We start from the raw sequence: 14,013 nt of genomic DNA on the forward strand, positions 1-14,013 counted from the left end.
CTCCATAAGTCATTTCCTAACTCAGATGTGTAGAAAGTAGGAAACTCTTCCTCATCCTCTTCCCTTATAATTACAGCTGTATTTTCCCTTACTCTTCTCAAAGTATCAGGTTTGCATTGTACCTTTTTAAAATTTAAATGACTTAACTGAAAGTCAACCAACTTTGGAGTTTCCTCAAGTTTATTCTTTGACAAAGTAGAAAGTACTGCTACCTCCTCTCTTACCAAACAGGCACTGGGGCTTTACTGAGGCATGACTCTCTAACTTTTTTCCTAGAAAAGGCAACTTGTATCAGTATTATTTACTGTCCATTGCTATCTCTGCTTTATTTTAGCTGCACTGACCTCTCTTCCTTTTGCTTATAGCACCAATATTGTGGCTCAAAATGGATATCATCAGGGCTTTATTCAAGATTTCTTGTCTCTCTCTCTCTCTCTGTATCTCTGTATACACTGCCTTTTGCTTTTGCACTATGTTGCTTTCCCTTCATGTCAAGGTGAACACCACCCTTTCACTTTCTTGTTTTTCTTGGGATTGTTTTCCCTCTGAAATGGGTACCTCAGAGTATGTTTTATTTCTAGTTTAACTTTTTTCTTTACTTCTAGATATCTCTTATTTAAGAGTTTTCCCCTCTGTATTTATTTTCATTTGTTGACTGGGATTGTCCAAATGGGGAAGAACTCATTTTCAGCAAAGGAACATGGTGTAAAACGTCTATGAAAAAAGCTTACAAAGTTAAAAAATCAAGCAATATTTCCAAGTTACATAATGAAATCATGACAGTTATGGATGGACAAGTATAACTACTTTAGCAGCTACTTGTCTGGAGTAAAAGCCAACATCCAAGGGCTCTGGCTGACTAAGTTTGCAGATGAATGCAAGCTAAGCGCGGTCACTGAATCCCCAAATGACAACCATACTGCAGAAATGTTTGTCCCAAATAAATAACTGGTGTCAAAATCATGGAATGAAGCTAAATGTCAAAATTGCATCTTTTGGGAATTCATCTATCCTAGGGAAATACCACATTAACAATGTGCCTCTAAGAGTTGACCTAGTTGTTCGGGATTTGGGAGCTCATGCAGACAGTGACCTAACTTTTGAACAACATTTGTACATTGTTGTAAGAAGTAACTTCTATGCTGCACATTTTTTAAACAAAGAGATTGTGTATTGATCTAGGGATGTCATTGTCCCCTTTACTCAGCACTCATTAGGCCAGTCATTGACATATCTAGGAATATAATTAATTTATTCACGGGTGCAACCAGGAATAGGATAGCTATGGAGGCAGGAGATTAAAGCCTGACAAGGGGAATTAGTATTAGTGGTATAGTGGTCAAAGAAATTACAACTGAGTTACAATGCCAGTAAGTACAAAGATGTGCGCTTCAGTTATAATAATCTAAAGGACAGTATGGATTGGAAGGTGTTGGCAACCATGGATAAGGGAAAGGGCCTGAGGATCATTCTCAGACCTAACATGAATTACCAGGAACAGTGAAAAACAGCAATAAGTACAAACAACATGCTGGGATTCACATTTCATTGACTGAATATTGGGATGCTGAAGATGTAACTTCTGTACAGGGCTATGATGAGGCTAAGCTTGGAGTACCATGTTCAGTTTTGGTGACTGTTTAGGAGGAAAATTAGTTCCTGAAGAAAGTGCAGAGAAGAGCTGTAAAAATGGATCAGTTGCTATATAAAGAGAGGGCACAAATGTTTGGAATAGAGAGTCTGAGGGGATGTGGTATCCACCAAGGATACCAACAAATGTTGGTAGCACTGTGGTTTAAAGGCAAAGATGGGCAGAGAAAAGTTCATGGCTGAGGGACAGCTGGATTTAGAATTGGCATGAGAAAACACTATTTCACTAAAAGGCTTGTAGGAAAATGAACAACTGTAGAACTTAGGACACCATCTGTAAATTAGCATGGGACAGACTAAAAGTAGAAATAAAATATGGGTGGGGCAAATGTTTTGCTACTTTGCCTCTTTCTCATGGCATAATTATATACTCATATATTTACATGTAGGTTTTATACAGTATAGTTTGAGTGCTAAAAATCTGTTATTTGATGAAGTTTTGAGTCACGATAGTTAACATGCATGAACAGAAGGTATTTATATTTCAGAGTAACATACCTTGACATGTCTGACCATTGATGAGTTGGTATCCTTCTGAGCAAGCACAGATGTAGAAGCCAACTGTGTTGATGCAGTTTCCACCTACACATGCTGAAGGAGAAGCACACTCATCGATATCTGGTAGGAGGAAGCAGGTAACAGTTAGAGAAGTTCCTTTCCAGCATAAGTTAGAGAAACCAAGACACAGATTGTTTTATTTCAGTTTCTACCAAACTGTTTTAGTACATGATACAAAGAGACAGAGTAGGAAACTGAAATATAATTTGAGTGCTCTTTGTTAACCATATTCAGTTTTCACTTAATCTATCATTTGTCCACCATTCCGTCCATTCATGCATGCATCCATCTAGCTATTTTTATTTGCTACATTGTTTAATTTGAGGTCATAGAGACCTGAATCATGTCCTGGTTAGCAGAGGGCATAAAGCAGGAAGTAGTAATGAATCAGATGGGATACCAGCTTCTCATAAGTGACAAGCACCCACACACCTAAAGGCAATTAAGTATTAAGGGAACAAATATCTCTAGCTTCTTCATAAAAATAAGTATTGTGGCAAATATTAAATGCTGGGCCATAATGCCAAGGTTATATCTCCATTAGTAAAAAGAATACAAGCTATTCAGAGGACAATAGAATGAATTACTGACTTTAGCAAAAGCTATGAGATGAAAAAATAATTGAGATAAATATGCCTACAACGTTACCTAATATAATAGATATTGCAGTTAACTTTCCTTTGGCAGATTCAGATCATAAAAGCATAACTTTTAAACTCCCACTGCAGCACCAGGAAGGAATGGGTAAGGCAGTTAACAGAAGGAAGTACTATGCTGGAAGCTGCACCAAAATCATTTCTGAACTACTGCAATGGAATGGGTAGAAGAGTATGCAAGCGCAAACACACACAGGAACTAGGAAATATTATACTGTGAATCTGCAGAACTAGAAGAAACGTGTATTCCAATATACACAGTCAACATAAAGAATAGACAGAGTGTTCCATGGCGGAACAGAAACTAGGCAAAAAATGAGGATGGGGGAAAATGAAAGAGGACCCATCTAGTGCGAATATATGCTAGTATAAAGCACTGAATTGCTAATAGGCACTCTTAAAAGGCAATAAGAATTCAAGCTATCTAAATTTACTGAAGACAACAGGAAATATTTTCATAACCACATTAAAGAATATAGGAAGAAACATGGTTCTGGCATTACTCTAAATGTGAGTGGTAATTTATTGACCAGTGCAAAAGAGGTTGCTGACAAATTTGCCATTAACTTTATGAAATACAGTGCTAATACTTTTATGTAAACTTTATGGCAACTGAATAATACTATTGAAAAAACGTTGTAGTGACTGATAACTTTAAATAAAGTTAGAAAGAATACAGCTCCCAGACCAAATAGAATAAACATTTATTATTTAGGTACTACTGAAGAACCAATGTTCCAACAAACACTCCGGTTTGGTTTTGTTTCAGAACAATAGAAACTAGCCCAAGTGCTTTTTATTCACAAGGGGGGAATGACAGGATGTGTTGGAGAACTACAGACCTGTAAGTTTGACTAGAACTACAGGCAAGAGCTTTGAAAGAGAACTGCAATGGTATATGGGAAAGCAAAGAGGTGGACAATGATTTGACATCTGTCAGCATGTGGACAATGATTTGACATCTGTCAACGTGGCTTCACTAGTTAGTTATATCTTACTCATATGTTATTGTAGTAAAGAATACTGGAATTCTAGTAGGTATTATCTAGCTGGACATGTCAAGAGATTTTGATTCTGTCCCCTCACTCTTCAATAACCACAATGTTACATAAGTGGAAGTTTAATGGTTATTTTGTGAACTGGGTGCTGCTTGGTTGGATGGAAGCATGTCCTTAGTTGGAGTTATGATTATCTAAACCTAAGTGGAGTTCTGCAAGGATCCATGGTAGGACATTACCTGTTTTACATTTGTATGTATATAACACCCAGTGATGGTCACTGCTGGGTGATAAAATTTGATGATGATGATATTAAAGTTGCCTGCTTTGTATATTCATACAGTGACCAAATACACATACAAAACATCTTGACAAGGTGTCTGACTGGTCTACATCAAACAAAAGTATTACTTAATATAAAACACGCAGGTTACTACATTTGGGGGACAACAATGTTGAATATTCAAATGGTTCAACAAATTAATTAAAAACAAAAAGCCATGTAAATGAGGAACCGTGTGTTTTGATAACAGATGACTTGAAGGAGCCACGTTATGTCAGCAAACAAACTAAGAGATGCTTAACTGCGGTGTTAACTACCCTTTGGTTTATTTTATCAAGAATTTTTTTCTGTGTTTGTTCCCATTTTTTTAAGCGTATAGTAAGATGGATAATAGAGTATGGAACCCTTTTTTGCTCCCATCATGTGGAAAATATTAACAAGTTGAAAAAAGTTCAAAAACTCTATTAAAAACGTATAGGTTTAATAAATGGGCTACACTATGAAGAAAGATTGATGATACAAAAACTATATTGCATTCATTATTGTCTATTTTGTGGCAACTGAATTTGGGTTTATCAAAGCCTGAATGATGATCTTATGAAAATTACCTCAGACGTTAACTGTAGTTGTCATGACAGATGAATTAGAAATAATACTTTGCAAGTTTGCAGTGATACTATGCATAGGTCTAGGAGAGCTAATCATTTTAAATACAGAGCAGGGAGAAAGTGAAACTATTTACCAGATGTGATTAGATTAGATTAGTCACAATGTTCAGAATGTTTAAGAAAAGAATAAATAACTACTATGGGGTTAAGGTTTATAAGACTATTGCAACATGGAGAGTGAATGGCTCATTATGACCTATTGTGAGGTCCTTAGCCATAAACTGGTATTGAAACATATCCCTGAAAGAAAGGAGAACATGGTGGAAATGTTCAACACTCTCTCATGGTAACTGGAAATTAACATCAAATTACATCACATTTTGTATACGTATACATATATACACTAAGTATTTGTTGCAGGGTACATAACATTTTTTTTGAAAAGATAGAAAGATGACAACTCGGCCACAAACTCAAACATGTGTCATTTCCACTGAAGAGTAATCCCACTGACAAGTTGTGACAAAAGCTTTAACAAAATCCAAAATTGCATGGGGGGAGATCACAGTATAACCAAGCTCAGAGCTGGACTTGGATAATCTGAGTTCATTTACAATTTGTAAAACAGAAACACTCACAGTATATGAACAAGGGCCTTCTTTTGCAATCTGTAGTTATTTTTCAGTTTCACACTGCTGGAAAATGATGTAAAATATAGACAATCTAGAAGGCATATTTTTACACGATGTGAGGCAGAGTGGTAAGGCAGAAAATGTATAAAATAAAGTCTGTTTATGTTTACCATTTTCAGATTCAAATTGTAGGAAAAGGTAAGGAAAGGCAGGGGACCCCCCCCCCCACACCAAATAGTGAGAGCCTGTCTGAAACGGGAAAGCAATATAAGGGCTGACTAATAATGTATAAGTTTGAAAAGGATGAGGAAGCATAAAAGGAAAGGAACTGGAAGACAAAAACAAAAGGAAAATGAATCTCGATTAAAAATTAATGGAAGGGATAGTAATGTTTGTTGATAAGTGGTAAATGTAACACTTTTGTGGCAGGTGTATCTTGTTAAACTGAGTATATGTTAAGTTTCAAATAGTGATACATGTGCCCAGCTACATCCATCCCATAAATGAGCAAAAATGTCACATGGAAATAGAGACATTCAGTGCAGTTAAGCACTTCATGATCTACACAGTCTGCCTATTTTTCTACTTACTTGATAAAAATGTTGCTCATAGATAACCAACAGCATTATTTAGATACTTCATTTAACCACTATATGCCCACTCTATGTCCAGTTCATACAGTGATACATTTTCTCCAGGCACCAACTCTTTGGGACAGCTGTCCTTTGTACCCACATTGGTAAATTACTAAGTTTGTGCCTAAGCATCCTCTGTTTTTTTAAGTATGTACTCTTACACACACTGATCTATATCTCTAAAACAGTATGCATTTATGTTTTTTTTTAATATTTGCATTACCAACAGGGAGCCTCCCAATTTGCATAGAATCAAGTCACGTTAAGCTAATATGTGTACACACATGACTGAACTCATACAGGCACGCACGGGCACACACACACACACACACACACACACACACACACACACATTAATAGATACACACAATTAGGAAAAATAGCACCAATAATGTCCTGAAAATCACAGACTTTATTTTTTTTATATATATGCCTTTTATATGCAGTTGTCTGAAGAAGGCATTTTACCCGAAAGCGCTAACGTCTGTTTATAATAAATATTTGGTTTGTGTTGGCCTGTGTGGACTCTGCTTTTCTCTGCTTGCTGATATATTTTTTAAAACAACAACAATGTGAACTAAGGAGGCCATTTTGGTCTCATGCCTGGATGTGTTGTAACAGATGTACCATGTCAACCTCATTGTGCCTTACTGAATACTTCCTGAAGCCTTTCAGAATAGTTTAAATGATCCAGTTTTATTATTTGACTAGTAAGAAATCACTGTATTTTTTCAAGTTGTTAGTGCAAAACTGCCCTAGTGAACTGGCCAGATCAGTAACATGAAGTGGTGCAATGGCAGTCCTGCAGCAGTCAGACATGGCATCTAAATGATTGCCTATGAAATATGCTTTTCAGATTTGGTAGACACACACATGCACACGACAGTTTAAACTGATTTCTACCATCTCCCTAGATCGATAATAGTGATATCTTTTTTATCATTTGGTCATTTAATCTATAATCATAACTGATGTCCTTTTTATCAGATCTTCACAATGCTATTAGTTATTGTCATTAAAGAAAAGCTCAATATTACTGCACCAAGTATGTTGTATTTGTAGATCATATTGGGCAACTTTGAAATCTTTTTGTGGCATTAATTATATTGCCCACTTTGTGGTCATCAGCAATAATCGGTTAACCATAGCCCATTTCACTCTTTTGTATCTGGGAAGAATAGTCCAAAATGAAGTAATTCCAGTCCAACTCTATATGGGATACCATTTCTAACCATTCAGTGGGACTTGTATCCTGTTGTTTAACCAGTGTGTTTCACCTGGTAATCTGCATATGGATTGACATTTAGTACTAAGAGTTTGAATGTTTTATCAAGGTCAAAACAAAGCAATATGTGCTACAATCTCAGTATCAAGGATTGCTATTACTCTTCACAGAATGCTACAGGATTCAAAAGATAACATCTCCCTCTAGCAAACTCAGACATATCAAATGTGAGTAGGTCTCCTGTGTCACTGGAGAAGTTTCGTTATGAATCTCTCACAAATGTCCATAGAGCACTAGTTAAGAAGTTGGGTTTAAAATTGTTTTGGTCCAAATTGACTCTCATCTGGACTACAAACTGGTACCAGCACAACTTTACATCATGGATCATGGCTATATCCATATGCCAATGTTTTAGCATGGTCGATGGATTTTATTTAGTTTGTCCATGTTTCCAGATAGGAAACTACCAGGTGTGTATTTTGTTTCTAAGGAACTTGAGGTTTTGATTTTATTACTGCCAGCAGTTATATTTGTCATTATTTAATGGATATTTCCTCATATCTCTGTAGTTCTTTGACATATGATTTTTATTACTGAGAAATTCACACATTTTCTTATGAAATATAATTTGAGTGCTCTTTGTTACCCATGTGTGTTTATGAATGTAGTCATTTATAATATCATAGAACTTATTGACAGCATCCTGAACAGAATTTTTTAAGTTATTCAGGATAGTATCCCAGTCCAGTTTAATCACTACCTGCATCCTAGTTTGTACTAACAAAGCCCATGAAGGATTATATATCTATAAGTGAGTTTGATTTTAATCTTAGGTTACAATGATGGCATTGTGATTTGATTGTAAATTACAGTGGGTATAACCATTGGCGGGGAACAAAAAGATCATGTTTTTCAAGTATGGTATCCATTTGCTGTACAAAAAATACCATTCTGAGCCATACATTAGGGATATTTATAAAGGATTTAATGGATGGAGTCACTAATCTGGTAAAAGATAATATTCTGTAAATAGATGGTCCAGTACTTGCTGTCTTGAATGCAACAAGTTTAAATAAAGAAATAGACAAATTCATTTTTTATTCTCATATGAAAATGTGGATTGGGGTGATTTTTGAAACTTGGTTTAATGATGTGAATAAACTCTTGGAAATTATTAGATATTCTACATTTTATAATGCTAGGACTGAAAGAAGAGGAAATGGTGTTTCTGTTTATGTCAGAAATGATACAAGAACCACTTGTGAATATTACAACTTAAAATCCTGAGATCATTTTTGTGACACCTTAAGAAATATTGGAAAAAATTCAAATAATTGGGTTTTATAGATATTCATATATCTGATTAGACAAAACAAATGAATGGTTGGAAGAGTTAGGTAGGTCAATTCAGTGTAAGGATTATATTTTAGTTGAGGGTTTCAACTTGCATATTATAAATTGTTCATCATTATCTGGTTCAAATAGCTTTGAAGAAACAGTCCTAACAGAATTCTTTAAATTAGGTCTTATGCATCAACTACATAAATCTAATAGAAATAAAAATATATCACATTTAATATTATGTTTACCAGGAGTAGTAATATCAGATGTAGAAATTAAGGAACCACTAGGGAATTCAGATCATATGCCAAGAAAATGCAAAATAAATGGTTTTAAATATATAAAATATGTACCAAACTCAGACAAAAGGAATTAACTATTAAAATTACACAAATAACTGAAAATTTAATAAGGAGTTTGACAACTTGGAGGTACTAGAAATGTGGAATATATTTTATAAAAAAGATAAACAAGTTCATACAAAAATCAGTCCCTACTACGGATAGGTATATTGGAAATAAGAACATATGGCCATCATGGGTGAGTACTGAAATAAGAAGGACTATTAAAAAGAAGGAAGAGACTGAAAAAGATGAATCATCTACAGAAAAGAATATTCATATTTATTAATTACATAGTAGGAAAGTTAGGCAAATAATAACGCCACTTAAAAGAAGGTATGGAATGAGTGTTAGCAAGAGAGTAAACAACTGCAATGCCTTTTGTGTTTATGTAAGGAAGCTAATGGAATTAAGATTTGTGAAGATAGTAATATTATTTTAAAGCCTAATGAGGTTGTAGGAAGATTAAGAGATTCTCTCAGATATCAAATGATGCCTCATGGGTAGAAGCAATGTGAGGAGGCACATATCCTGTTTCTGTAGAATTTTCTGAAATAGCACTAGAGATTGATAGCAATGTATTTAGCTATATTAAAATGGCTACAGCTTCAAGACCAGATAACTTGAATGAGACATTTTTATTTAATGCGATTTGTTAAACTGTTTATTATTTTTGTTTGAAGAAACTACCTAAAGAGGGTTTTACTGTCCCTAATGATTCAGGATAAAAAAGTAAATTATTTGCTATAATTGATAATTTTTTATTAAGGGGTATTCCAATCTGTTGAAAATAACTTACCAGTAGATGCAATTTACCTAGACTTTGCTGGGATAAAAGATAAACTTACTGAGTTAGGCATAAGCCCCTACATTGTCAGATGGATAGCAAACTGGCTCATTGACAGGACACATGTCCGGATAGGTGAATCCGCTTCTGATGAGAAACCTGCTACCTGCGGTGTCCCATAAGGCTCAGGGTTGGGGACCCTTTTTGTTTGGTATATACTTCTTTGAAGTGAAGACCAGTATTGGTAGCCTCTGGCTCACTAATTCTGCCAATGACTGTAAGCTGGGAGCAATCATTGAATCTCCAAATGATGTTGACATCCTACAAACAGGCCTAAAATTTACTGGTGCCAAAACCATGGTCTGAGACTAAATGCTAAAAAATGCATAATCATACCCTTCAGTAGAATGGATATCCCTGCAAATTATAAAGCATATATATAATTATATAGCACACCTCTAAAAGGAGACCCAGTGGTGAGAGAGACCTAGGAACACAGATAGTAACTTAAATGTTGACCACCAGGTAGCTACAGTAGTGAGGAAATCCTTTTGTGTGGCTCAACTTATAAGGAAAGGCATGGCATTATGATCAAAGGAAGTCATAGAGCCACTGCACTTGACCCTCATCAGACCCATAATCGAGGACAATACTCCCTTCTGCATGTACCTAACCAGGCACTTACACCAACTGGACCAGCCCCAGAGGTTTCTCACTAAAAAATACAAAGCATAAGCTGCATGTATTATGAGAACCGACTAAAGGCCCTATCCCTTTACTCCATCTCATATTGTTTATTGAGAGATGACTTATGCCTGACCTACAATGCAGTCTGTGATCCAGCCTGATGAAAATGTTACATATTTGCAAGAAAAATTATATGATAGTAATGCGTTCCATGGATCTGAACCTTATTTGTGACTTTAACAGACTTTGCTGAAGAGACAGATTTAGATTCCAAAGGCTACTTCATCTATGGAATAAACTTCCCATATTTGTAAAACAAAGCCTGTCTCTCACTCTCGTCAAAAGAATTTGGATAAATTGATGGGGAACTGTAAATTCACTGCTGGGGTACTGCTAATGTCCCTTATGGACAGAGGCAGTCTAAAAAATGACTCAGGGCTCCAGCACCCAAAGACCCAACTAACCTGAAACTACTCTATCCCATATTGGGGGTATTAAGATATAATACTGGTATATTCTGAGTTTTATTGGCTATGCTTGTGAAGGCTGTTGTGCCATTAGCCTAGTAATCACCTATGAACCTATAAAACATTGCCCCATAAGTCTATTGTTACATTAATACATTGTTGTGGTTTTGGAAGTTATGCGGTTTGATGGATAAAGAACTGGTTAATGAGAAATGCAGCTAAAATATGTGTTCAAGGGGTATGGTCACAAGATCATTATATAAGGAGAGGTGTTTGCTCAGAGTTCTGTTCTGGGGCCTTTTTTGTTTTATGTATTTATGACTAGGTTTTCTATGATGGATGGCTGTTGACTTAGCAAATTTGCTGATAATATGAAAGTTGAAGCCTTTGTTACTTCATTAAAATATTGTCAGGTTTTACATAGTTACCTGGATGTTTTTTTAGAATGGGCTCACTCAGACAGCATTGAGTTTAGCGTTTTAAAGTGTAAAGTGTTGCATTTTGGCATGGGCAGCTAGGGGTAACCATACTCTTTAGATTCCACAGGTATTGGTGGAAGTGATGAAATTATTCATCTAGACATTAGATTGTATGATCAGTTACATTTTTCAGGGCACACTAACTGCATTTTGAATATGTGTTATTATAACTTAAGAACCTTATTTAGAACAGTTTCATCAAAAATTTAGAGAATACTGGGGTCTATTTACAAATCTCTTATAAAAATGGTAATGGAATATGGTATAGGTATTTTCTCATATTCAATTAGTAATAATGCTAACTTATTAAAAAAGCATGAAGGTATTTTTTTTCTAACACAGTTATGGATCTAGGAAGTTTAGGTTGGACTCATTCGGTTTTACCTCTGTGCTGAACACTTAGCTATATTCTTATTGCATGTTCAATACATATAATTTACACTTTTTGTCACACACACTCTGGAGATATATCTTTACTGTTTTAGGATTTTTTTGAGTTTGAAGCATTCCTGATGAAGGACTCCTGAAACCGACACACATATTAGTGTTCAATGTTTAGCAGATTTAATACCATAATCTTGATGTTTTTTTCCAAGATCTGATTAGCTAACATGCTTTTTATGTAACCAATCAAAACAAAGGTCTCCACATACATACTTTACTTAGCCCCACCCACAAGCTCCGTGGCAAGCACACCATGACATCACAAAGTCCTCAATAAAGGTTTACACACACCCTGATATGACTGGTGGCTTCCCTTGGACACACCCACCAATTTTACTATATATGTTGGAATTTGTAACCTTGTTCTTACTAGAGTTAAGTAGCACTTAAATGCTTCACTTCACTTCAATTTGTTTGTGTCTTTCGGCTTTTCCCAGTTAGGGGTCGCCACAGCGGAACTTCAGTCCGCTAATGATTGGTAGTTGATTTTTACGTGCCGAGTTACCAGCCCTGACACACAACCTTCAACGAAGGTACGCCCATTCATGCATGTCTCCATGCAGAAGACGCCCTAGCTGAGAATTGAACTGGACAGAGTCTTACTGTGAGGCGACAACGCTACCGCAGCACCACCACAGCGGATCTTCACTTCACTTCAATAAAGTTTGGAAATAAAGATCGTCTACTGAGATTTTTTTCTGCTACATTTTGCAATTCTAGTGAGATTCCTTCTGCTATTCTAGATGTTCATTCAACCCAGTTTATGGCCACCCACCAAATGGGACACTGGGATAATTTGAACGTGAGTTTTTCATAGTTTGTTAAAGTTAGAACATCAGGAAAGATTGAATAAACTTAGTTTATATGCTGTATAATACAGAATTTATAGGGAGGGATAAATATGGATATATAAAAGCATGGGGAATGAATATTTGGGAACTACTTTGGGTATACCTTTTTTGGAACATGAAAGGGTAACAAGGAACAACAAACTTTTACTGGATTTAAATAATATGAAGTCAGATTTAGATAGAAGCTATTTTCATTCAAGGGCAGGAAGAAGGTGGAATAATCTGTCAAGTGAAGTAAGGTCGGCAGTGAAATTAAATTCCTTTAAAATGAAATGAGGTCAGTAGTGTGCAGTAATGTTTTTTGGACAATTAAGTTGTGGAAATTGGCTGCAAGTGATCTTCTTTAAGATCAAGTGGCCATACAAGAAACATTGAAACACTGGTATCTAAGTTAGTACTATCCCTAGTTGATTTTTTTGTTTGTTTGTTCCAAACTGTCTTAGCACAGTCAGTTAATACTGAGATGCATTTATTTGATGTTGAGTAGTTCACACGTTCAGTGTTTGGGTAATTATAATTCCTAACAATAATTATATTTTTATTGATTTTTATATCTTGGAGTTTAGTCAGGATATCCTCACTCCCTGAATGGAACATATATTCTATGCAGTAGATTTCTATGATATATTGAGCTGTCACCTAGGCAGTGTTTATGTAATTAGAATTCCCAAGAATTATTTTATATTCACTGATTTTTATATCTTGGAGTTTAGTCAGGAAATCCTCATAACCTGAATCAATCACAGAGTGTATAGACTAGATTCCTAGAATATATTCAGCTTGCTGACATTAGTGTTTGAGCAAATTTTAGTTGCAAACTACATTTTTGACCTTTGTGTGTTCTTTTACATATATTGAGATGCTGTTTCATAGCCCATCAGATATGCAGCAATTAAAAGAGGTGTATCACATTTTGGATTTCTTAAACCATGGTGTATTAATAAAATAGATACCCTCAAGCAGAAAAAAGCTCAGAACTATCAGATTTATAGTTGACTTTTTGCATTTAGTAAAACCATCTTAATCAAAGCCATCTTCATCATTTACTTTTTATTTTATGCATGTTTCTTTCTTTCAAATTTAAAAATGCCCCATAAAAGATATTATAATGATGAAAGATTTTCTGTTTAATACTTGCACTGTCAAGGGCAGATGTGAAATCCAATCAAAGCACTGCGAGAGGTTGCAGATCTCATACCAGGCTGACAGACAATGCATTTCTGGTCTTTCGTATCACTAATTGAATGCTAACATTTCATTTTCTCTCAAAAAGCTAAAAAAAAAAAAAAGAAAATACAGAATTTCCTTCTAGATGTGATATGAACTTTTCAAAAATGTAGGACATAGCTAAATCTAGATGACTGTTATGTA

The 14,013-nt window shown here is 35.3% G+C and overlaps 1 protein-coding gene across 1 annotated transcript in view; it reads right to left on the bottom strand.

Annotated features, from left to right (window-relative positions):
• LTBP3 (latent transforming growth factor beta binding protein 3) overlaps positions 1–14,013 on the bottom strand; it is a 1,089,474-nt gene that overhangs the window by 106,355 nt on the left and 969,106 nt on the right. The window contains exon 17 of the mRNA XM_044060493.1: positions 2,149–2,268. Within this exon, the coding sequence (XP_043916428.1) occupies positions 2,149–2,268 (120 nt within the window). The remainder of the gene's footprint in view (positions 1–2,148; positions 2,269–14,013) is intronic.

Source organism: Protopterus annectens, chromosome 2.part0 (assembly GCF_019279795.1).
Source record: "Protopterus annectens isolate FY-2018-M chromosome 2.part0, PAN1.0, whole genome shotgun sequence".
Classification (NCBI taxonomy): domain Eukaryota; kingdom Metazoa; phylum Chordata; order Ceratodontiformes; family Protopteridae; genus Protopterus; species Protopterus annectens.